The following is a 24,878-nucleotide window of genomic DNA, read 5'->3' as shown; positions in this document are numbered from 1 at the left end:
AAGCAGCAAATTGCAGCATGTTGCGATTGTTTTCTCATGCTGAATCAGTATGAGGAAAAAACACTGATCGGCACGGCCCCTTAGTATAACACTGGTCTGATAAAATATCAGATAGTATTCATCCGATATGTGCGATCGTGTGAACGAGCCCTCGTTCTGGCTCTCACAGACTTAGGGCTTTCACACGTTCTGATATTTCCGGTACTGGAAAAAACAGTACCGGAGATACCCGTGTGCACCTGTGTGGCATACGTGTGCCACCCGTGTGCTGTACCTGGAGCACACGTACTGGCGCCTGGGAATCAGCGTTACAGTTAGCACTGTTCCCACGCGCCAGGTGCTGAACGCTGCCCTCATCATAGTCCCCTGCCGGCGCTGCGATCAGAACCAGCAGGGGATAATGATGAGAGTAGTAGTCTGCTCCCTCAGTGTCCACCTGTAAAAATAATAAAATCCTTTTACTTACCTGTCCTAAGTGTTCCCCGATGTAATTCATGCGACCGCTCACGCCGAGGAGAATGACTCCTACAGCGAGCGGGCCCCGGAGCTGCGCTCAGCGGGTGGTGTCCTGTCACTCACTGAACTCAGTGCAGCTCCGGGGCCCGCTCGCTGCAGGAGTCATTCTCCCCGGCTCCTCAGCGTGAGCGGTCCCATGGATTATAGTGGGGGACACTTAGGACAGGTGAGTATAAGGATTTTTTTCTTATTTTTACAGGTGGACACTGCGGGAGCAGACTACTACTCTCAATATTATGCCCCTGCTGGTGGTGATCACAGCGCCGGTAGGGGACTATGATGAGGGCTGCGTTCAGCACCTGGCGCTTGGGAACAGTGCTAACTGTACACTGATTCCCAAGTGCTGGTACGTGTCACACTGATATCATCAGTGTGGGACATTTTGTGGCCCATGCAGTGGGTAAAAAACAGACATGTCAGCGTGTTTTGGCCACAGACAAACGGTCCATGGAAACACACTGACATGTGTGCAGACCCATAGATTTGAATGGATCTACATGTGTCAGTTTCACCAGTACGTGTGGAAACGGACACCACATGTACCGGAGAAACTAACATGTGAAAGAGCCCTATCATAGAGTTGTGACTTCTGGATCATAGCCTGCTGGTGAGTGTGAGACCAGGGGCAGAGGACTTAGATTAGTGGCTCCACTCCAGCGCTGCACTAAAAGAAGACTCTGGGGTGGAGCTTTAACAGGGTTTTCCCTAATATTGAAAGTCATCTTCTATCCACAAGATTGGTGATAACTTACTGAGTGTTAGTTGTGCAATGCTGAGACCCCAGTGATCTTTATATCCGGTATCTGTGACTCGCCCCCTGGGCCCTGGGGTACCCGGAACCGGGCCTTCTGGTGTACGGTGCTGATGGGGGTAGTAGTGGCAACCCGGTCCCGTGGCTCAGGGTGGTCAGACCAATGTTGTGGCAGTCTATTTATCAGTGTTTTGAATGTCCGACTACGCCACCCGTGGATTGCGGTCAGGGATAACCGCCGCTGCGAGGCAGACCGCTGAGGCTGGTGTTGGTGTGCAGCATAGGGATAGGATAACTCCCCACGGGAAGAGTGTAGCCTCAGGGCAGTGTAGGTGGATGCTGGGGATGATGGTGCAGGCGCAGCAGAAATCACACTGAGTCCAATGATGCAGTCCAGGGTCTTTTACTCACAGTTGTTATCCAAGTCACTTCTGTCAGCAAGGACTGCCCGAGCCGTGCTGCGTCCATCAAGTGAGGAGCTCGGTCAACCCCCAGGCAATTCAGGAGTATGGCACAGGACCCCCTTCTGTCCTTTCTCTGGCTTCTCGTGCCCCACCAGTGTCCTGACTTCTGTCCGGCTAACGCGGACCGTGTCGGGTAAGCGTTGGCCTTCACTTCCCGCTATCCTATATGGTGCCTTCCTAGCAGGTTTAGCGGGGGGTCGCACCAATAAATGGTCACAACCTCCGGTTCTTGGCTGAGGGTAGATTCGCCTCCACCAACTTAGGGATCCGGTACCTTTCCACAGCCTGACCCTTCCACCCGGCATAATGGGGTATGCAACGGTTGCTGGTCGTTCTGCACTCTTAGGGTCCCTTCTGCCTTCTTGTTTCTGGAGCCCTTCCACTCCTCTGTCTCTTCTCCTTCCTTCTCTTCTCCTCTCTGACCCCGGCCTTTTCTCTAGGCCTGCCTCGTGGAGCTGAGCTCAGGCTGAGCCTCGGCTCCCTGTCAGCTCTCTCTCCCTTCTGCTCTGACTGACTGAACTCAACTTCCTGACTAAGATGGCTCCCACCTTTCATCTTCTTTTGTGTGTCTGAGCTCAGGTGACCTGCACCCAATGAACTCCTTCCTGTGCTCCAGAAACCGCCCCCTATCTGCTCCTACACCACTGGGTTCTCTTCCCCCCTCCCCACTCCAGCCAGGGACATGGTCAGTTGTGCCCGCAGCTGGGAGCACCGTCGAGCTGTCCCCCGGAAATGGGATGTGTGTGTATGTACAGCTAACTGAGCCCTGGTCCATACTCCATCCTTACCTGGGAGTGGAATATCACACCTCTGGGTGAGGTGCAATACCCCTGTAGCAACCGAGCCCTCGGGGCGCTACATTTGCAGAGCTCAATTCCTTCTCTATGGGACGGCCGAGATGTACTTTGCCCTGTGGGAGAACTTGCAATCTTGGGTTAGTTTTTTTTACAGAAATCCAAGTATTCGCAAAATCATTTTTGCAATTCGCTTTCCTTAACATTTTGCACTGTTTGCCTTCTATAGCCTCCGTGTTGTACCGTCTATGGCAGCATGAGTTAAAGGAGGATACATCAGTGAGCTCTCTGTGGTCTTTTTCTGAGCCCCTCTCAGCTGACTTATGATTGCAGAAAGCTGTGGAGGAAACTAATAGCCTTGAAAAGCAAACAGTGCAACATTTTTAATAAAAAGGAATTGCAAATATTATTTTTAACCTCAAATAGATGCATTTAAGTAAAAGAAAACGTTTCCATCGAGTCCTAGAAGTCCCACTACAGATCCTGCCACCTGGGAGTGGTTACTAAGCCCCGCCCCATGGGCCAGTGTGTAGGACTATTGGCAACTATAACGTAACTTAACACAAACAGGACAGTAACCCGGGCAGGTGTACACCAGCCGCAGCGATCACACTGACAGTAACATGGCCCGGCTGTCATTGTTAACTATGTTTAAATAAAGTTATTGTTGAAAAAAAGCCCTGGCTCTCCACCACTGCGCGCCGCTGACATGTGGGGAGCGTCCCTGCGCCGGGTGACGTGCCGCTGGGGGCGGAGCTAGAGAGGTGCCCCCTCCTCCATAGCCAGTGTGGTGTGTGGCGCCCCCTTCGTCGCCGACCGTCGGACAGTGACAGGGAGGCGCCGGAGTGCAGACGCAGGGTGTGCGGCCACCGGGCTGACAGGCCGCGGCTCCCTCCAGTAGGAGGCGGACAGTGGCACACACCCGCTCACTTCCTCCGCTGGCTGCTAACACTGGTGCTCGGGATGTCAGCCACTTATGGCACGCTGGGGCTGATGACAGCAGGCGGGGAAGCGGCCACGCTGCCCACCAGTGCCCAGCTGCTGTCCCAGCCCCAGGAGAGCTTCCCCCCCCTGCCGCCGCTGCCATTAGCCTTCGAGGGCCTGGGTCTGGGCCCGGTGGAAGAAGCGGACTCGCTGGACGGCCCGGAGTATGAGGAGGAGGAGGTGGAGATTCCCCTGAGTGCGCCCCCTACCAACCAGTAAGTACCCGCCACCGTGCCAGGGCAAGGGCTGCTTGTGTCTGCTCCGGGCACACCCTCCTCCACACCCTGCCCCGGCCTCCCACACTGCAGGCCAGCCTGTGCATTCCTGAGAGTGGGGAGGGAATGCTGGGGCTTGTAGTCCGCTGCAGAGCAGCTACAGTGCCTTCCTCAGTGGGCACCCTGTGTATAATGGAGGGTACAATCTGCGAGCACCCTGTATACTGTATAATGGAGGGCACAATCTGCGAGCACCCTGTACACTGTATACTGGGGGGCATCGCCTGTGGGCAGCCTGTGTGTGTGTGACGGAGGGCATCTCCTGTGGGCAGCCTGTGTGTGTGTGACGGAGGGCATCTCCTGTGGGCAGCCTGTGTGGGTGACGGAGGGCATCTCCTGTGGGCAGCCTGTGTGTGTGTGGGTGACGGAGGGCATCTCCTGTGGGCAGCCTGTGTGTGTGTGACGGAGGGCATCTCCTGTGGGCAGCCTGTGTGTGTGTCTGTGTGACGGAGGGCATCTCCTGTGGGCAGCCTGTGTGTCTGTGTGACGGAGGGCATCTCCTGTGGGCAGCCTGTGTGTGTGTGTGACGGAGGGCATCTCTTGTGGGCAGCCTGTGTGTGTGTGACGGAGGGCATCTCCTGTGGGCAGCCTGTGTGTGTGACGGAGGGCATCTCCTGTGGGCAGCCTGTGTGTGTGTGTGTGACGGAGGGCATCTCCTGTGGGCAGCCTGTGTGTGACGGAGGGCATCTCCTGTGTGTGTGTGTGTGACGGAGGGCATCGCCTGTGGGCAGCCTGTGTGTGTGTGACGGAGGGCATCGCCTGTGGGCAGCCTGTGTGTGTGTGTGACGGAGGGCATCGCCTGTGGGCAGCCTGTGTGTGTGTGTGACGGAGGGCATCGCCTGTGGGCAGCCTGTGTGTGTGTGTGACGGAGGGCATCGCCTGTGGGCAGCCTGTGTGTGTGTGTGACGGAGGGCATCGCCTGTGGGCAGCCTGTGTGTGTGTGTGACGGAGGGCATCGCCTCTGGGCAGCCTGTGTGTGTGTGTGACGGAGGGCATCGCCTGTGGGCAGCCTGTGTGTGTGTGTGACGGAGGGCATCGCCTGTGGGCAGCCTGTGTGTGTGTGACGGAGGGCATCGCCTGTGGGCAGCCTGTGTGTGTGTGACGGAGGGCATCGCCTGTGTGTGTGTGACGGAGGGCATCGCCTGTGTGTGTGTGACGGAGGGCATCGCCTGTGTGTGTGTGACGGAGGGCATCTCCTGTGGGCAGCCTGTATGTGTGTGACGGAGGGCATCGCCTGTGGGCAGCCGGCGCGCTTGTGTGTGACGGAGGGCAGCGCCTGTGGGCACACTGTTTTATCAGATGGTTTAATTATATGGTATACAGCAAGCTGGCAGTGAAAGTGATATGGCAGTGCTGAGGCGGGTGTTACTTTACATGGCCGCACTATATTGCAGTGATACAGAGATCCCTAACCTCACGTTTAGTCACAATTTTCTATGCAGATGATCATTGGTGATCACTCGGCCACTGACATAGCGTCTTCTCCTTAGTTATTGGCTCCGCCTGCAGATTATCGCTCCTCCCATCCATCATCTATGGAGAGAAAGCAGCTGGAAAGATTTTCATGCATTTGTTTTAAGCAAGGAGTAAAGAAGCTGTAGAAGCTGCACCATCATAGATCACTTTTTTTTTTAAGCAGGATACTCGTCCAGACATGTCTATCAGAGATGTGTGATCAGAGGGGATCTGATCGATTCCTGGAACAAAGCACCGACCTTTATCCAATTAAGGACCACTTTAGAGATCCTCGGTAAAGTGGTTGTCTGGGATTTTTTTTTTTTTTTTAACTGTCTGGAAGTAGAAAATGTGTTGAATAATAAAATTGCTCCTACTTTACACGACAGCGGTCCCTGTCAGTCCTGCAGTGATTTGTCATGTCCATCAGAACATGGCTTCAGCAGTCCTTGCTCTGCAAGAAAATGGTGTGGTGAGAACATGATGCCATCGCTGCAGGTTCTCCTGGGGCAGCTGGAGCAGGGGGGAGTATTCAGGAGGGGAGGAATAAATATTAATTTAACACATTCTTGATACATTTGTGAACATTCTGGACAGCCCCTTTAATCCCAATCAACCCGCATACATAGTGACAGTCTGACTTCATTGTCTGCTCTGTCCCGGCTCTGCCGTTTTTGAGGATTGTACACTTTGCTATCACTGCTCGCACCCTCCAGCCACTATGCAGAGTAGTAGGGAGCAAGCTGTCAGTGAGGGCGAGGGGGCCTTGCATATTATGGATGCAGCTCCCTGTGACTGCTCCATGTAAAAAAGGGGAAACTTCTCAAAAACTGCCCTCAAGCCGTTATGAAGAACACAACGCTGAAATCAGAATTTTCTTCACCAGAACGGTGAGGGCCAGATTTCCTTTAATGTCACTCTCGGGACACTTCTAAGTCAGGGCTGCAGCAGATGGAGGAGCAGGGTTATGGAGAGCTTTCCTCAGCTGGTGGGTAGAGACGATGGCTCTGCACCCTGATGTAGCAGGTTTCCCAAAAAGACGTTGGTGCCACCTCAATGTCTGACCAGTGCCTTGAAAGAAGCCTCTTTTCCTTCATTGTCTATCAATTTTGAAGCTGTACTGTTAGCGGATCACCATGACCTCTTCATTACATTTGAGGCAACCGCTGGAAAGCCCACCGCCCTCAAAACCAGGACTCGGTTCCACTCTGAAGTAGAGCTGTGGTTGAGCATAGTCTCATAGATAATGAATGTTTTGTTTTTGTTTCAGAAATCCCTGTTGCCTGGCTGCATTTTTTAAAAAAACAAAAACAAACTATGCTTTACTCACTCTGCCTGGGTCCAGCTCTGAACCTTTGCTGCTGCTCCTGTTGTCTTCTACTGTCTGCAGCGCTGCCTTCACATCGACAGATCTGCAGGGAATAACTGAGCTCACTTGACTGGCTGCAGTGATGTCAACTAGTGATGAGCGAGTATGCTCGTTACTTGAGATTTACGAGCATGCTCGGGTATTTTCCAAGTATCTTCAGCGTGCTCTGGTTTTATGTTTGAGTCACTCCGTGCGCATGATTTTCGACTGTTTGACAGCTTTAGTACATGTGAGGAAGGCCTGTTTCTTAGGCATTCCTCACATCTATTAAAGCTGTCAAACAGTCGCAAATCATGCGCAAAGAGTGACTCAAACATTAAACCAGAGCACGCTGAAGATACTCGGCGAGCACCCGAGCATGCTCACCGAAAGGGTTAGCAGAACATGCTCGCTCATCACTACTGTCAACAAGACGCCAATGCTGCAGACAATATCAAACACCGGGAGAAATGGGGGATACTCAGCGCTGGACCCAGGGAGAATAAAGCACAGCTTATCTTAAAACAAACTGCAGCGGTGAAGAAGTGTTGTCTGAAAATGGAAAACCTCTTTTAGAGAGGACCTGTCACCAGGTCAATGGAGTCCAGTCTTTACACAGAGGAGTAGCAGAAATAAAATGAGAGTATTCTGTTTTTTTTTAATTCAATCCACTATATTCCAGTGATATGGGCTTTTTTGTTTATTGCTAATGTTTATGGTCTTGCCGATGGTGCATGACTTAGTCTTCTCTGGGGGCGAGTCTTAAGACTGCTCTGTATTATCACCCTGTGAGCCCCACCCGATTACAAAGACCAAAAAGGACTATAACTCTGCAGCTGTTTGGTGTCTGGAAGCCTCAGGAGATCAGCGGGAATAAAATAAGAACTGGCCTCTTAGTGTGCGGCAATGTAGGAGAAAGGCGAGCAGGCAGGCTGAGCAGGCACGCCAGCCCTCCACTACCGGCATTCTAGGAACGGCCACGCTGGTCTCCCAGTATGTACATAGGCGAGCAGCCCACCTCCAGAGCCCCCATATCAGCCCCTAACAGTCTAAGATTAGAGCATTTTAGAGTCCAGTTCTTGGCATTGGTGGGGTCCTCAGCAAATGGCGAGGTATTGTCTTTTTTATTTTAACAGAATGTAGCAAGCATTTTTATTGGAGCTCTGTGTTTTGCCGGTCCTCTGGTATTATTGACGGCTGGGCATCACTTGTCGCAGGTGTATCCCCCCACCACAGCCTGATTCCATCCAATTCATGGGTCTCTGCCAGCACTGGATGACTGTTCAAACCAAGTCTTGCTGCTCGGTGTACCAATCATTTATATACACCTTCCCACCTGCCTGTTGTCCTCTATCTCCCTCTCTTCTTTGACCGCTCTGGATTCATAGAGCCAAAGAAGGGCGGAGATTGATGGAAACCAAGCAATCCCTTTTAATGATGATCTTATCAGACTGTAGGAGACACATCCCTGTGACAGGTCGAATGCTAACACCCAGTTGTCAGAAGGAGTAACAGAGGAACACCACAACTGTAAGAAAAGATGTTCCCGAATTGTTATTTTATGGGGAGTACCAGGGCTGTGGAGTCGGTAAGCCAAACCTCCAACTCCGACATTTCCAGGACACCGACTCCCTCATACACGGCTCATGTTTAAGTGATAAATTTACTGTAGCACAGATTCATCTCAGCTAAAAGTCTAGACCCTTAGATCAGGAATAGGACAGACCTTTATAGGACATTTAATAAGTTTCCCAAATTCTTATGAAAAGATATTCCCCACAAACTGCATTGAACTACTGTACCCAATTTATATATTTTAAGAGTTGGAGTCGGTCCATTTTATATCGACCACGACTCCGACTCCACAGCTCTGGGGAGTACAATCAATTGCCAAACCAGACGAGTCAGGAGAAGTGACAGATCCAGTGTAATTAATAACATATAGGGCATGTTTCTCAATACTTTCCCATTCTTATTGCAAACTTTCACTAGACAGTCTTACCATGCGTCAGATTTTTATGCTGATTGATAGATTACACCATCTTAGTTGTCATAGTTTGCGGCAGGAATTTGCTCCAAAATTTTAGCACAGGGTGTGACATATTAGGCAACTAAACTATTACTTCTGCTCAAGATCCTGAGGTCTGCCTGATGTGTAGGGATCATGGTGGACTATATTTACTGCATGTTTTGGGCGGTGGTAACAGATATTTCCCTCTGCAGCACAATCCTTACTAGCTGCGCCCTTCTCAGTCACAAGTGATCCTGAAACCAGAAGTGCAGCGATTCTACTTGTGCTCCATATTCTTCTGTAAACATGACTTATTTTCTTCTGGCCATATGTTTGTTTTTTTTTTTATTATTATTTTACATGGATTTTTGTGCTGAAAAAGATTTGTGCAGAAATATTAAAGACACACTTTTTTGTTCAGTTTTTGATAATATTATATATGAGGCATTTTTAATGCTCCTCCTTGAATCAGTGGGCAAATGTGGGGCATTTGTCCACAGTAAAATTCACTCCTATGCTTTATTCACAGGACAGTGCTTGCATTCTGTCTCATTTCAGGACCCCCAGACATACAAGAGAGTTGATTAGTAAAGTCAGATTGTTAGGTTTGGCCTGACTTTTTCTAATGTTTCTGGGGTCCTTTAAAAGGGGTGATACTGATGACCTATCGTAGGCTAGTTCATGAATATCAGGTTGGTGGTGATCTGACACCCGGCACTCCCACCGATCATATGATATCCGGATGTAACGGCACAGCTCCATACACTGAGTAGTGGCCATTCCTGGGGTCTGCAGCTCAGCTCCTATTCACTTCAATAACGGGTGAATTATATCGGAGAGCAGCCACTACAGTGTACGGCGCTGTGCTCTTCCAGTTCCTTGCACTGTTTACCTCTGGCCACAGCTGCAGCTGATATCATATTTCTGTAGTTAGTGATGCAGTGTGCATGAGAGGAGAGCCGCTCAACACTGCGCAAGCGTGGGATGTTAGAGCAGATTCCCGTGACGTCGGCGTATCCTGAAACATCAATCAGAGCAAGTGGGTGTCGACAATATGATGAGCCCGTGACTGAAGGAAGATGAAGCGCTGCCCCTATGACTGGAAGAGAAGGTACTATATAACTATACAAAGTGATTTTTGGAGGAGGTTACAGTTCTGTTTTGATTGAAAACATGTTAGTGATGCACATTGCATCGCTAACAACACTGGGGACAGTTTAGTTGCTAAAAATCACGTGACGGGTTCCCTTTAATGGCCTAGGTGGTGTCTGACCATGGCATGCTGTGGTATTTAGGCAGTGTATTCCTTGCAACAGGCCTGTAGTGGTGTGGACCGCAAATAAGGCGTAAGGCTGCAGTTAATCACCAAATTCCCCATCTTTGCCTCTTGTTTGATGTCTCTTGGGTTTATAGAGGCCTATTAACTTCTTTAATGTATATAATTGAGAATTTTTGAAAAAAATAAATGTGTATGTGGTGTTTCCATCACATCACTGAGACAGATATTCACCATCTCAAAGAAAGCTGTAAGGTTGCTATTCAATAGCAGCAAGTAGAGATTAATACAGACAATATACTGCAAAAAAATGTAATACAGAAAATATCTATTTATTTAGCTGAAAGTGTATACCCCCTGGAGTCCCACTCTCCTGGTAGGTCGGTGATTTGGCTCACTTCTCTCATTATACCAGGTTGCTGTGTAGTTGACCCTCTATTCCTGGGCACTTGGAAGATTTGCCATCCTGGAGTTTGGGGAATACAAATGACTGCTGATAGTGGTTATTTCCTGTTTAATGAGGGTAACACAGATATGGGGTGGAGTGGCTGCTCGCACTATGATTATGTACAGCAATTCACCCCCCCACCTAAATTATGTGTTTTAAAGTGACGGTCAGCACAGAATGGCTGTTGAAACCAAGCACAGGGGCTCGACATGGCGAGGCCAAACAGTTCAGTTCCCCTTCCAACCTCCTTGTTTTCCCCCAATCTTCCCTGGTCCCCTCTTGTTTGATAGACAGCTCTTGTTTTCATAGAGCCAGAAAAGCGTGGAGATAGGTGGGAAGGTGCACGTACATATTTGGCCATGTCTTTATGAATCCAGCGCCTGTACTTGGTTTGACCAGTCATTCTGTGCTGTCAGTCCCTTTTAAAAGGGTGTCAATCAGCATAAAATGACTGATCAAACCAAGGTCTGGTGCTTGGTGCACCCTTTGCATGGCTGGAAGTCCAGAGCACCTTTCTACCTACTTGTTTCAATCTATCCCCGCCATTCTCTTCCTTGATTGACAGCTCTGGCTATACAGGAAGCAGACGACAGCAGAGATAACCAAGAAGCTCAGTGCAGCTTCCCACTTATGTTAAAGATGCAGCATGCTCCTGTGCTTGGTTTGGACAGTCATTTTGTGCTGACACTCATTTTAAAATGAAACTTTTGTGTACATAACCCAAAACAGAACTAATAAAGTCATCTAACAAGCAATAGCCCCCATACCATTATAGATCTGCAACACTGAGATGAGCATGAGAAAAAATATTGCTTGTTCTTTAAGGGGTTAACCCATAAATAATTGAAAAGCCATTTATATGTGCACTTCAGGGAGAAATGATGCGGTTTTCTAAAGTTGTAACTGAGACACTGCACACAAAGCTGTTGTGAAATTCCACCCTAAAAAGGTGTTCAGATATTTTGTAGAGGGATCCGTGTATTGGTGTGCAGAGCACGTACAGTCGCGTGTTGGGGCTCAGAATTGTCCCTTTTCTGCTGTTAGTGCTCTTGCAGGAAATGTGGCTTCTATATTGCTGCCAGCAGGATGTGGTTTCTACCTCAAATTACCATCAGAAGTTGTCTTATGTGCTTGTCTCCTTGCTTCATAGCCCACAGCTAAATGCTCCTGAGCCCCTGCATCCATCATAGCTTTACGTGAAAGTATAGGCTTTCTAGTTATTAGGAAAAGGGAAGTGGTATCCTCGCTCAGTGATGGAAGATAATTTCTTCTTAAAGGGGTTGTTAAGCCCCCAGTGGTCAGATTTCTGCGCTCATCCACTATTTACTAGTCGCTTGGCCCTTCTATAAAGGCCCGTTCACACTGCCCATTACAAATGCCCTGTATGGGCAGGACCTTTGAACCCTCGAAGTAAAACACTGCGCTTATGTTTTTTTAATTTTTTTTTCTTTGCATTCTATCATAAAAATAGTTACTATATAGGTTATACAGTTACCATCAAAATAGTAACCCCCGCCCCCCATAGCAAATTAGGATCATTAGCACACTACACACTTTCTCCTATTTGCAAAAAAACATGAACAATTTTATAATCTGTTCATGTTTTTCACTTCTGTTTTTGTTAACTGTTTAGGGGCCTAAAAAAGGAAATAAAACATGTAGTTACAGGAGTTGAGTGGATCTTTAGGTTTCCAAAAAAGTTTGTATCGGTTTTATTACATTTTTTTGGACATTCCAGAAGAACCTAGTCTGCACATCTTTATTGTCTGTCTAAAAACCGGGTAGTAGACAGATCTGTTTTTTTTTCTTTAAAAAAAAAAAAAAAGTCTGAGAAATGAATCATAACATATATTCATCTATTATGTCATCCATGCAAAAGATTAGTGCAATGCTAAAAAAAACTTTCCCAAAACACTGCGGCCCCAATTCATCAAGACTAATGATTTTCATGTCGGCCTTGATGAGTGGCCCGATTCATTAAGAGGTACCTGCCTCAGGAAGTTATGAAAAAGTGGTGTGTGCATAGCCACAAATCTTACTCCATTTGGTGATTGGAGTAAGATTTCTGTTGTAAGGTACCGCACAGCTCATCATGAATCAGACTAGTTGTGTCGTTCGTCATGCTCCAGTCCCCTCCCCAGCTCCATCCATTTTGGCAGAATTGTGAAAAACTGGTGTGAAAATGCCAAAAGTCGCAAAATGTTTGCACTGTGAGAATCTGAACACTGGTGCAGAAAAGATGGAGAACTTAATTTCTCCATTGTCTGTCTGAGTCTGCAGATGTCGGACTGCACTCAGATGACATCCAGGTGCCGTCCGATGTGTCACACCCCCCCGTAGACTTTTACACATGTGCTGATTATCGGATGCACTCACAGCATTCTGCGATTTCTTTTTCTTCTGTCGTATCAGCATGAGTAAAAAAAGCGCTAGTTGGCACTGCCCGATAGCATAACATTGGTCCGAGTGCTATCCGATAAAACATTGGATAGCGCTTTGCCGTGTTATACGTTCGTGTGACCGAGCCCTAAGTAGCATACTAATTGCTGATGGTCTTCATGCTGAAACTCCAAGAAATCGCCTCTACTGACCATAAAGCACAAGAAAAGTTGGCTCCTGTATGTTCAAAAGCTATATAAATAAGCCACAGAAGTTGGGGATTCTCTTCATGGAGTGATGAAATAAAACTTGAATTTTTTGGGTCTATGGATCAGTGATATGCCTGAAGGAGGAAGAATGAAGTATGCTCTGAAAAGGAAACCCTGCCTACAGGGGAACATGACGGTGGCTCGCTGATGCTCTAGGGTTATTGTTTCCTTTGGCCCTGGAAACCTGCTGCTTGTGGAGTGCACGATGGATCAAGTGAAGTATCAGAAAATCCTAGGAGAAACAGTCATGCCTTTTGTGTTATTAAACCTTCCAATAGGACTATGACACCATTTATCCCTCAAAGGCCACTAACATTTGATTACAGAAATACTGAAAAATTCTGAAAGGAGCTAATGTAATTTGGTTCCTTTTTGAGAAAAACCAAGCTAAACAGAAATAACGGGCCACAATTGAAGTTCTTCTACCCCTTTGTAATATCGATTGGCGGGGGTCCCTGGGGCACAGTGCTTCTCGCCAGGCATACTACAGCCCTGAAGAAAGCTAATAGTAACCTCTGGGAACACTAACCTCCACTGACAAAGTGCAGGAGTTCTGGGCTGCAGAGCGTCAGAGATGTAGTATTATAGGAGGATGTTTTCTGTGCACACTTCTTTGTATGATGATACAACTTTGGCCGCTCCACGTTTCTATCTCACTTATAACATTTCTACTTCTACGTATATCCTGTTTTTTTATGTGTACACTGAGGGGTTTCCTGAGGATATTGAGTTCATGCTTTTCTTTCTCCTAATTGCTGAATACTGCCCAAATGAACTACTATCCCTGAAATTAGGCTGGCTTCATCTCATTGTTCCAGATCCGTGTTTTTCTTTTATTTAAACGATTTGTCCCTTTTATTATGCAGGCTTAGTGGTATAGTGCCCACGCTAGGGTGGTGCATACTTTGGCAAAAGTCCATTTGTGAAATGTACTTGGTTATCTTTGTTTGAGGTCATATTATTGCTGTCTTCAAAAATCATTCTTCCAGCTAAAAGGGATCTTTCTGTAAATTGCATGTATTTTAGGCTGGTTGTAGGTAAATGTGCAAAAAGGGTAAGCACACGACCAATGTGAGCGAATAGTACAGGTCGGTTATGAAGATGGGCCATTGCTACATGCACCGGTCACCTTCAGTCGCGTGATAGGGATTCAGACTCTGGATCACGCTGTGCTCTGTGTGAGAGCCCGAAATCTCTTACTGTGTAAGCCTTTCACGCTGTAGGTTTACATGGTAAGGGCTCGTTCACACCACTGCACAAATCAGACATTCAATGAAACAGGGCAGATGGCTGATTTTTTTTTTCACTGACAGAATCTGTCTGTGAAAAAAAAAAATGTTAGCATGCTGCGATTTTGATTTGGAAATTGGACGAGACTCGCTCATTCAAGTCCATGAGTGCGGAAAAAAAATCGAAAGCCGCAGTATGGCACCCTATTTTTACAGATAAATTGCAAGTCTTTTATAGGAAACTGTAAATGGTCCTGATTTAGTAGCTGCTACTGTAAAAACAAATCAAAAAATCGGATTGCATACTGATAAGTGAGAAAAAGAAAGTCACATACATAGTCACATTCTCATCCAGAAAAGTGGGACTTTTTCTTTCTTTCTCTCACTTGTCATCAGTGTACAGTCCGTATGTGATCTGTTTTTTTTTTTTTGTTTTGTTTTTAGATATATATTAGTGATCCAGAGAATCTGCATTGCTACCAGAGGTCTGGAGCGGTGCTTGATACTGTTGAAAATGACAATCGGTGAGTAAAAATGAATGGGAGTAACTTACCGACACTGCAGCTGCAAATTGGTAGAAAATATTTAGCAAAGACTATTTAGAAAAATGCTTAACTTTGCATTTAGGAAGTAAATGAACAAAAGAAAAAAATCATTGCTCAGGCTTTAAACATTTGAGCGTGTGATTAGTAAAGGAGAGGTCTCCGGCTGCTGCAGTTTGTCCTGATGTTACTTGAGATCTCCCTTCAGCCGCCGTGCGGGTCTGCTATCCTCTTACAGGCCAGGGGCAGTGTGTGGGCTGCTGGGAAGGATTATTCTCCTTGTTTGTTTTCTCTGCACAATCATGTGATTCACATCAAAGGGGGAAGATGTCGTGGAAACCTCAATAACACTATAATGATGCCCTCCTAGACATGTGCACAGCAGCATACGGTTCTGCTATGAGTTGCCATCTGTTTTGCTAATAATGGACACTGGTTTGGACTAAGTGATTACATCCTGTTATCAGAAATACAGGATCAGAAGGTTCTAAAGGAAAAAAATCCTTGTTTTTTCTATATTTGCAGTTATAGGATTACATTTGAAGAAATGTCCTGATGTTTTTGTAATGCGTCCTGTACAGCGCTGCAAGCAGATGATGTTCTCTGCTGCTGAATTGCAGGAGGGAATGTACTTGATGTAATAAATGATGAGGAGTTGCACTGTAAGCAGTTCTGCCCATGCAGGGTTTGCTTTCTAGCTGTGGTTACTGTCTGCCTGTCTGTCACATTGGGATCTGGCAGATGTGGTCAGCACAGCGGCGCTGTCACTTCCTGTCACATTTCTAGCTGTCACTGACATGGGGGCTGCAGACAGCAGCTGGCATCTCATGTTGCATAGTCTTAACCCTATCCTACTGTGGGGGAATCATGGCTACAAATATCAGAAATACTAATTCATTCCTTTTATTTCTTTTGCACCAATCACATTTCTCGCCAATCCACAATGATCTGTAGTGTCTTCACAGTAATAATGGAAGGCTTTCAGGATGAGGTAAGGAGCAATGTGTGAGCCCTATAGAGGGTACAGTCTGAGCCAGGCTTAGTTGTGCCCAGTGTCATTACTACCAGTACTATCTACGCTGGCGGGGCCATCCACTGAGGGGTCCTGGACTGTGCCATGAGTGCATTGGATGGAAGAGCGTAGAATTAATTTCAATTAACACTTGTTTCTACAGTCTGTGCATACAGCTTCTTCTGGTGGTCAGCAGGCGGCCCCCATACCGCTGTGTGTTTTGGAAGCCCTTTATCAGATTCCCTCTCTGGGTGGCTTTGGTTTTGATCACATTATTGGTCTTTGTTGACCAATACATCCGGAAAGGCTCCCGGCATATACCGGAGACAGATGCCCACTTACCGGGCTTTATAGAGCCCCATTATATAGAATAGAGTACTCTCCCATGCTAGTTATAACAGGACACTTATTTCAGAACACCATGAATGCACTAGAAAAATGAATTGAAAGTGGAGAAATGATTAAAGCCAGTGGCTACACTAATGATGTATAAAGGGCTGGGCTTGTAGTATTAGCGTGTAAGGCTCTGTTCACATGTCCAGTCGTCATCCGTTTGAAACAGATGCGGCATTAAAAAAAAGATGGATTTGGCAAAACTGAAGTTAAATGGATACCAAATTTTCAGTTCTTTAAAGACTGCACCTTTTTTCCCCATTCACAGCCTGGAAACTGAAATAATTTTTGCCTCTGTGATCCGTGAGCCTAATTTTCATGTAATCTTCATATTTGTGCTGCTAATGGGGAGATGGGATGAGAATGTTCCCAGATTTCCTCTGAGCTGCTTTACTGCAGTCTCCTACTAGACCGGCTCATAATGGACCTATCTGAAATGGCGCTAGTTGGTCGCCAAAATCTTTAAACATTGCGCAGTGGCTTCATTAGTCTTTGGAGGGCTTATAATAGCTGTATAATTTGTGCCGACTACCATGATGTTAATAACTTCACATAATTGTTAATGAAGGTGCCTGGAAAATGAGCTACGAGCTACTAGAATGCCTTGGGCCTCTGCTCACTATTACAAAGAAATCCAGCCGGCGTGGTATTGATGTATTTTACTCTTTCCTTTTTTGGTGTGTCTTTTCAGGTGGTATCATGGCAAGCTGGACAGGACGATTGCAGAGGAGCGCCTCTACCAGGCTGGGCGGACTGGAAGCTACCTTATCAGGGAGAGTGATCGACGGCCGGGGTCCTTTGTGCTGTCTTTTCTCAGCAAAACAAATGTTGTCACCCATTTCAGGTAGGCTGTGAGACCCCCATTATAGCTAATACATCAGGCTTGATGTTGGGGGTGTTTGTGTCCTTGTTTTAATAATGTCGGGGAGTTCTTTCATGATTTTGACTCTTGTGTGAAAATGGAAGTTAAATTGGTGACAATTTGGAAGTCTCTGTTCACAATGCGGTATGGCTTTCAGTTATTGCCTAAAGGGGATCTATAACCAGATTTCTGTTCATAAACTGAATACATGAGTAAAGTGGGTTTACAGTGCCAGAAAATAAAGAAACTGAGTGTTACTCATTCTCCCCAGGTCCAGCACTGAGTCTCCGCCGTTGCTCCTGGTGTTGGTTGTCTGCAGCTCTGATGTAATGTCGACCACTCTGCTGCCAATCAGTGATCTCAGCGACTCTTAGCAGCTTGTGCCATCTAATTGGCTCTAGACGCTGAGCACAGTTATTGTCTGCAGTGCTGATGATGTGACGTCGGCTCTGCAGACAACAAACAACTGGAGTAGTCGTGGAGACTCTGCTCTGGACCAAGGGAGGGTGAGTAATGAATGTTGTTGTGACTTTTTTTTTTTTTTTAAACCATGTATGTGGACGTCTGTTTTCTGAACTGGGAAACCCTTTTAAATGCATCTTTTAGACCTGGTGAGACTGGTATATATTAAAAATCCATATCAGAAAGTCTGTCCTAAATGCTCAAACTAAGATGAGCATTGTATGAGGTCATCTAGAGCTGGTCTTGTAAAATACTCTGATGAAAATGGTTATACAATTATTTACAATGTATTATTAATTTCAAAAGTTTTTACACCTGCCTCATCAGGTCTATAAGATGTATGTAGTGTGTATTGTGAAATGTGGTGACAGATAGTTGGGGTTTTTCCAAGGTTTCGATGCTTGTTTTACGATTGGCGTCAGAAGAGACGGCACCAGTCACCGGATCCTAATGCCGATGTGTACATAACCTAAAATATTCATAGTGTTATTTATAATCCTTTCTTCTTTTTTTTTTTTTTTTTTTTTCCTTACAGGATTATAGCAATGTGTGGTGACTTCTATATCGGAGGGAGACGGTTTTCTTCACTTTCTGATCTCATAGGATACTACAGTCATGTCTCTTGTTTACTGAAAGAAGAAAAACTGCTTTTTCCTGTGGCACCGCCAGAGGCAAGTCCATTATAATTTCTCAAAATCCAGCAGCCAAAATAGACTCTCGGGGAAACCTCTGCTGTCAAGTGAAGCAATGATTTACATGAATTCATGCTTCAAAAATGCTCAGAACCTGGCCAAAGCCAGACCCCTCTGATGACCAGAACAAGGATCCCGAGGCCTCCATTGCAATAAAGAGATGGTTTGGCATGGCACTATCCCTTTTTTTATAGTTTGTCTGGGAATGACAGATATTTGTGTCTCATAGACTTTCAATGGAGCAGTAGTGTTCTCGCTCGACCTCCACTCTTTTCAAGTGGGGGACTTGAGATTCCTTTTCTGATAATAAGAGGATGCCAGCGGGCAGCCCGCCTGTTACTTGTTCTGTAGATAGGCTTATATTTATTTAAGTGACGCATTTTCTGAATTTCATGTTAATCTTCCATTGCAACTGATTGTGATGTCCAAAGTAAGATTGTAATTATGAGTTCCCCTTCAATGTTTGCCAATCAGTTGGGCTGTGTATACTTCTGCATTCTGGGTGTCCTTATACACCAACTACGGCTCAGGGACGCTGCACTATTATATTCCACCCAAAAATGTGTCCTGCGATGTAAAAAAAAAAAAAATCCTTCACTTTGAACTTACTGCATTGTTACATCAAGACGATGCTGTTATTTCTCATCAAATGATCCAAAATAGTGTTTCCACACTCTCTAATTTGGATCATGGATATAATGTTATATATTAGATCAGTCTCACCACCTTTATAGTTTGATACCCTGAACACAGCTGGAAATATATACTGACTCTGAGAAATATTCCCTACCTCTGACACTTGTAGTCCAGGACAACATTGCCGCTGCTCTCAGGTCCATACATGCTCCTCCATTCTCATGCATGGGATACCATACACTGCACGTCGTTCCCTGTAAACCCTGTACCTGTCGTCCTGCTGCTGCCAATCATTGGCTTCAGCAGTCACATACCTGTCCTGGCCAACATGGAAATAAGTTTCACACACACACACACACACACACACACACACACACACACACACACACACACACACACACACACACACACACACACACACACACACACACACACTCTCACACTCTCACACACTCACACACTCACACACTCTCCTTGGAAATATGAGAGCAATCCAGCTGAGTGGTTGATTTAAAAATATTTTTGATGGTAAAAATGATCATCAGTCATAATGTTCTTTATTCCCGATTAGCCAGTGGAAGACAGGAGAAGAGTGCGGGCCATCCTTCCTTACACTAAGGTCCCAGAGACTGATGAAATCAGGTGGGTACATCAAGAAATGAAAAGTTCATTTTTTCTTATATTATTATTAATATTATTATTGAGCTCTTCATTTCCAATGTTAAGACTATTGATAATTTTACCATTTGTGTCAGATACAAAAAAGTGGCTAAATGAAGGGGTCCATTGCTTCCTTTATGATGGAGCCGGACCCCTCTCTGGTGCAGAGGGTTGTTGCACACCAATATGATGGTAATTGTGAAGCATAGCCGGTAACCGTGGCAGAGATGTGTTCTTGCCATACCGTATAACAAATGTGCGCACTGTACAGCGCCTTCTACAAAGTGTTTTTATTAGTTCCAGGTCTGTCTTAGGTTTAAGACCAACTTTATTCAGTCATTTGAGAGTAAATTGTAGGCGTTGGTAGTAATTGTTCTGTACAGTACAGAAAAGGGGAGGTTTTATTTAGTATACACTGCTCAAAAAAATAAACACATCCTAGATCTGAATGAATGAAATATTCTCATTGAATACTTAGTTCTGTACAAAGTTGAATGTGCGGACAACAAAATCACACAAAAATCATCAATGGAAATCAAATTTATTAACCAATGGAGGCCTGGATTTAGAGTCACCCCCAAAATTAAAGTGGAAAAACACACTACAGGCTGATCTAACTTTGATGTAATGTCCTTAAAACAAGTCAAAATGAGGCTCAGTATTGTGTGTGGCCTCCATGTGCCTGTATGACCTCCCTACAACGCCTGGGCATGCTCCTGATGAGGTTGCGGATGGTCTCCTGTGGGATCTCCTCCCAGACCTGGACTAAAGCATCCGCCAACTCCTGGACAGTCTGTGGTGCAACGTGACGTTGGTGGATGGAGCGAGACATGATGTCCCAGATGTGCTCAATCGGATTCAGGTCTGGGGAACGGGTGGGCCAGTCCATACCGTCAATGCCTTCATCTTGCAGGACCTGCTGACACACTCCAGCCACATGAGGTCTGGCATTGTCCTGCATTAGGAGGAACCCAGGGCCAACCGCACCAGCATATGGTCTCCCAAGAGGTCTGAGGATCTCATCTCGGTACCTAATGGCAGTCAGGCTACCTCTGGCGAGCACATGGAGGGCTGTGCGGCCCTCCAAAGAAATGCCACCCCACACCATTACTGACCCACTGCCAAACCGGTCATGCTGAAGGATGTTGCAGGCAGCAGATCGCTCTCCACAGCCTCTCCGGACTCTGTCACGTCTGTCACATGTGCTCAGTGCGAACTTGCTTTCATCTGTGAAGAGCACAGGGCGCCAGTGGCGACTTTACCAATCCTGGTGTTCTGTGGCAAATGGCAAGCGTCCTGCACGGTGTTGGGCTGTGAGCACAACCCCCATCTGTGGACCTCAGGCCCTCATACCACCCTCTTTGAGTTGGTTTCTAACTGTTTGTGCAGACATATGCACATTTGTGGCCTGCTGGAGGTCATTTTGCAGGGCTCTGGCAGTGCTCCTCCTGTTCCTCCTTGCACAAAGGCAGAGGTAGGTGTCCTGCTGCTGGGTTGTTGCCCTCCTACGGCCCCCTCCACGTCTCCTGGTGTACTGGCCTGTCTCCTGGTAGCGCCACCAGCCTCTGGACACTACGCTAACAGACGCCTCAAACCTTCTGGTCACAGCTCGCATTGATGTGCCATCCTGGATGAGCTGCACTACCTGAGCAACTTCTGTGGGTTGTAGAGTCCATCTCATGCTACCACGAGTGTGAAAGCACAACCAACATTCAAAAGTGACCAAAACATCAGCCAGAAAGCATTGGTACTGAGATGTGGTCTGTGGTCCCCACCTGCAGAACCACTCCTTTATTGAGGGTGTCTTGATAATTGCCAATAATTTCCGTCTATTGTCTATTCCATTTGCACAACAGCATGTGAAATTGATTGTCAATCAGTGTTGCTTCCTAAGTGGACAGTTTGATTTCACAGAAGTTTGATTTACTTGGAGTTATATTCTGTTGTTTAAGTGTTCCCTTTATTTTTTTGAGCCGTGTAGAAAGGATGTTGACATAAATGCCCCTTTTTAGCAGTTATTTGTGGTCCAGGGGTTCCTCACCCCTTTATAAGGCAGGGCAAAGAGCAGCTCTCCTTCCTGAGGGCCCTGCATCTGATTATATCGGTGGTTAGTGCATTGTGTCATTGGAACATACTGGATTTCTCTGCCTAGATGATAGTCATGTAGACTAGACAAATGGAAAGATGGATCTAAAATTGCACTGACGATTAAGGAATAGTGAAAGGGTATTTGGAAACTATTTTTATTTGTCAACGTGTTTCGGAGCAAACAACGCTTCTTCCTTAGGACAAACCACTATATTGCTGTGGTGGTTTTTCCTGCTGAAGTGTTGTATGCTTCGAACCCCGTTGACAAATAAAAACCACTTCCAAACACCCTTCACGCTTCCTTCATTGTCTGATGGGAGATTGTCAGCGCGATTTTAGATCTATCTTTCCATTTTTCTATATTTTATCTGCCTTGGTGGATCCGCAGCAGCCATCTGCTCTCACAAGCTAAAACAGGGGTTGTGACTGTCAAAACCCTTCAAGGTGAGCATAAACTGTTTTTCTGGTTTCCCCTCCTTTATGCAGGATAAAACCCTATTTGCACTTAATTGCCTCCCCAGCCTTGTTATTATTATCCATAGATGATAGTCATAAATCTACCCCTATTTGGAGAATTTGTTGGCATATCTACAGGTCTGCAGTGACCATAACTTTCCATGTTTTCCTTCTTCAGTTTCCTTAAAGGAGATATGTTTATCGTCCACAATGAGTTAGAAGATGGATGGATGTGGGTGACCAATCTTCGCACAAATGAACAAGGACTTATAGTTGTAGATTTGGTGAATGAAGTGGTAAGTATATTTGTTTATCCTCCTTTTTACCAGTCTGAAACAAGAATTAGACTCCTAACTACTCAGGGGGGATATAGGCTCTCTGAGTAATTGAGTCCTTATTTCTGGTTATGAAGAGACCCGATTCAGTATGGGAAAATTGTTTTCAACGCAAGGAGGGAAAAAATGGGTTTAGTGTGAGCTTCTCCTCAGACTCATAACTACAAATTGAGTTTTTTTTTGGCTGAAGCATATTAAAGGGGTTGTACCATCTGGGTCATTTCTAGATGGGATAAGGAACATCTGTGTCTTATACATGTGGGTCCCAACAAGCGTGGAGAATGGGGTGTATGCGCCTCTCCATGCCTGAATGCAAGCCAGGGCCCATGTCTCATGATGGATGCAGGTCAATATGACCTAAAGATTCCAGATGAAATGAGAGTTATGGGGAAACAATTCTTCCAGCTGTTAAGGACAGCGATGTGTTTGGTAGATATTAGAGTTGAGCAGGAAGATTACCAGGACCCTTGTCTTTCCATGGTGATACTCCGCACTGCTCTGGTTCGGCTGCCGAACTTCCTCCTTTTGGCACTTGTGTCCTAACTTCCGGGGAATAGGGCACCACCTGTGATGACTAGGCCCCCCGCCATGTCATGTCTTTTCTCAACTCAGATATGCCGTTCACGGTGCATGTGGATAGGTAGAATCTATTGTTCTGTATCCACACTTTCTATTTTTTTTTCTTTCTTGTTAGGGCAGAGAAGAGGATCCCCATGAAGGCAAGATGTAAGCATTATTACATGTGTTGTGTGGATTACAAGCCCTGAATTATCCGGTATTTGCTGTATGTAGGCTGCATTTAAAGTGCTGCATTAATGGTAGAATATTACAAAGAAGCAATACTCTCCTTACCAATCCCCTGCCTCTCCCATGCCAATACGTCATTGGTCCCTTGGTCAGATTAGTAAAGTACATACCACTATTATATCGTCAGTTATGCCAAGTCCTCTATGTAAATCAGGTTAATCCGCATCTTTTCAGAATTCGGCATAGCAGTCGTGGCTATCATGAGCAGATGCTGTGACTCCAATGTGAACGGGGACATATTGATCAATGAATTCATTATCAATCAGCCAGCAGCCAATGCTTGGATTCTGCACATATTTACTTATCTTATTCTGCTTTTCTTTAGATGGTTCCATGGGAAAATCAACAAGCAGGAAGCCTATAATCTACTTATGACAGGTAAATGCTGATTTGAGGCTTAGTCTCAAATTGACCAGGTAAAGTTCTTCTCAGCTTGCTACTGAAATGCCATGCACATGTAAGGCAGATGAAACCCTAAAACATCTCATTGCTTACTGCAAATTGCATATTGAAGGCCCCCATTGGCCATGGGTACCGTATGTAAACAAACATAGCTACCGACTGCCGGAGGTCAGATGGTTTGCCCAGCATGCTGTGTGGGTGCAAGTGTCGGCTGTGTGGGCGCACGTGCCGGCAGCACCATCTCCTGTATTTGTACCTACACGCTTTGGGTCTGCACAGTAAAGGACGCAGCTATGGACACGGTGGTCTGTTACATACAGTACCCATGACCAGCTAAGGGAGCTAGGTACAATACTGCTGTATGCATTATGGGGTTTTTAGTAATTCAGCACGTGACATTTCAGAAATTTTATCAGAAAATGGACAAAGTTTCCAAACTTTACTGATTTATCCAGGGCCATCATATGATAAAAGGGGTGCTCCGGGTACCGGAGATATACGGACACGTGAAACCGGCCTAAGTGTTACGATCGCGCTGGTGGAATTAATCATGTGCCGTGACTGAATTATGAGGCTGTGTGCCCACGATCTGGAGCCTCTGCGAGTTTGATGCTGTGGACTTATGCAGTGTCAAACCCACAGCTGCCAGATGTTACAGCATAGTGGATGGGATTTGTCAAAATCTCATCCACTATGCGTCTGCGGCACACCTCCAGGAAACTGACATGTGGCGCGTCTTTCCAGACTGCAGCATGTCAATGTCTCTTGCAGGTCCGCATGCGGGCTTTCCCCATAGACCTAACCTCTATGAGGAAAGTCCGCATGTGGGGAAAACAAATATGGCGTTGCTCATTTGCATAGATGAGCGGAAGCCGCCGGTGGCTCTTCCAGTGTCCTTGCGCTGGCAGCACACGGTGTGCTGAAATCTCTGTACTTGGTCAGGACTAAGTCCCAGCGCACGTTTCGCCAGCTAGTCTGTCGTCTTCGAGGAGCAGAGCCCGCCTTACATAGTCCTTAATTAGGCTTACCGACTCCACAGCTCTGTATATCCCCACCTCTTACGCTAATCTAAGCTTGGCATATTGCCACCCTCTGTGTTTGGTCCACTCTTAGGCTGTGTGCCCACGATGCGTTTTTTAAGCGTTTCCGCAGCGGCAAAAACACTGCAGAAACGCTTAAACGCTTGGTAGAAGGTCTGCCATGTTCCCCAATGATAATCCGCATGTGCTGTGCACATGCTGCGGAAATTTCCGCTGCAGATTATCATTGCGGAAAAAAACGCAGCACTACCAATTATTTTGCGGAAGTGCTGCGTTTTCGCCGCCATTGACT

The 24,878-nt window shown here is 46.3% G+C and overlaps 1 protein-coding gene across 4 annotated transcripts in view; it reads left to right on the top strand.

Moving 5' to 3' along the window:
* Nucleotides 1-3,244: 3,244 nt before the first annotated feature.
* Nucleotides 3,245-24,878, top strand: part of RASA1 (RAS p21 protein activator 1) — a 51,279-nt gene continuing 29,645 nt past the window's right edge. For 2 of the 4 annotated variants that reach the window (XM_073678955.1, XM_073678941.1), the window contains exons 1-7: nucleotides 3,245-3,724; nucleotides 16,838-16,990; nucleotides 18,006-18,141; nucleotides 19,370-19,440; nucleotides 22,181-22,298; nucleotides 23,032-23,063; nucleotides 23,470-23,522. In XM_073678955.1, the coding sequence (XP_073535056.1) occupies nucleotides 3,489-3,724; nucleotides 16,838-16,990; nucleotides 18,006-18,141; nucleotides 19,370-19,440; nucleotides 22,181-22,298; nucleotides 23,032-23,063; nucleotides 23,470-23,522 (799 nt within the window). In that variant the 5' untranslated portion in view covers nucleotides 3,245-3,488. Of the gene's footprint in view, nucleotides 3,725-16,837; nucleotides 16,991-18,005; nucleotides 18,146-19,369; nucleotides 19,441-22,180; nucleotides 22,299-23,031; nucleotides 23,064-23,469; nucleotides 23,523-24,878 lie in introns of all 4 variants that reach the window. The other 2 variants (XM_073678965.1, XM_073678948.1) reach the window with 1 other exon arrangement.

Source organism: Phyllobates terribilis, unplaced genomic scaffold (assembly GCF_046119375.1).
Source record: "Phyllobates terribilis strain yellow unplaced genomic scaffold, ASM4611937v1 Scaffold_1__5_contigs__length_1240528914, whole genome shotgun sequence".
NCBI lineage: Eukaryota > Metazoa > Chordata > Amphibia > Anura > Dendrobatidae > Phyllobates > Phyllobates terribilis.
This window is presented reverse-complemented; position numbering and strand designations above follow the sequence as displayed.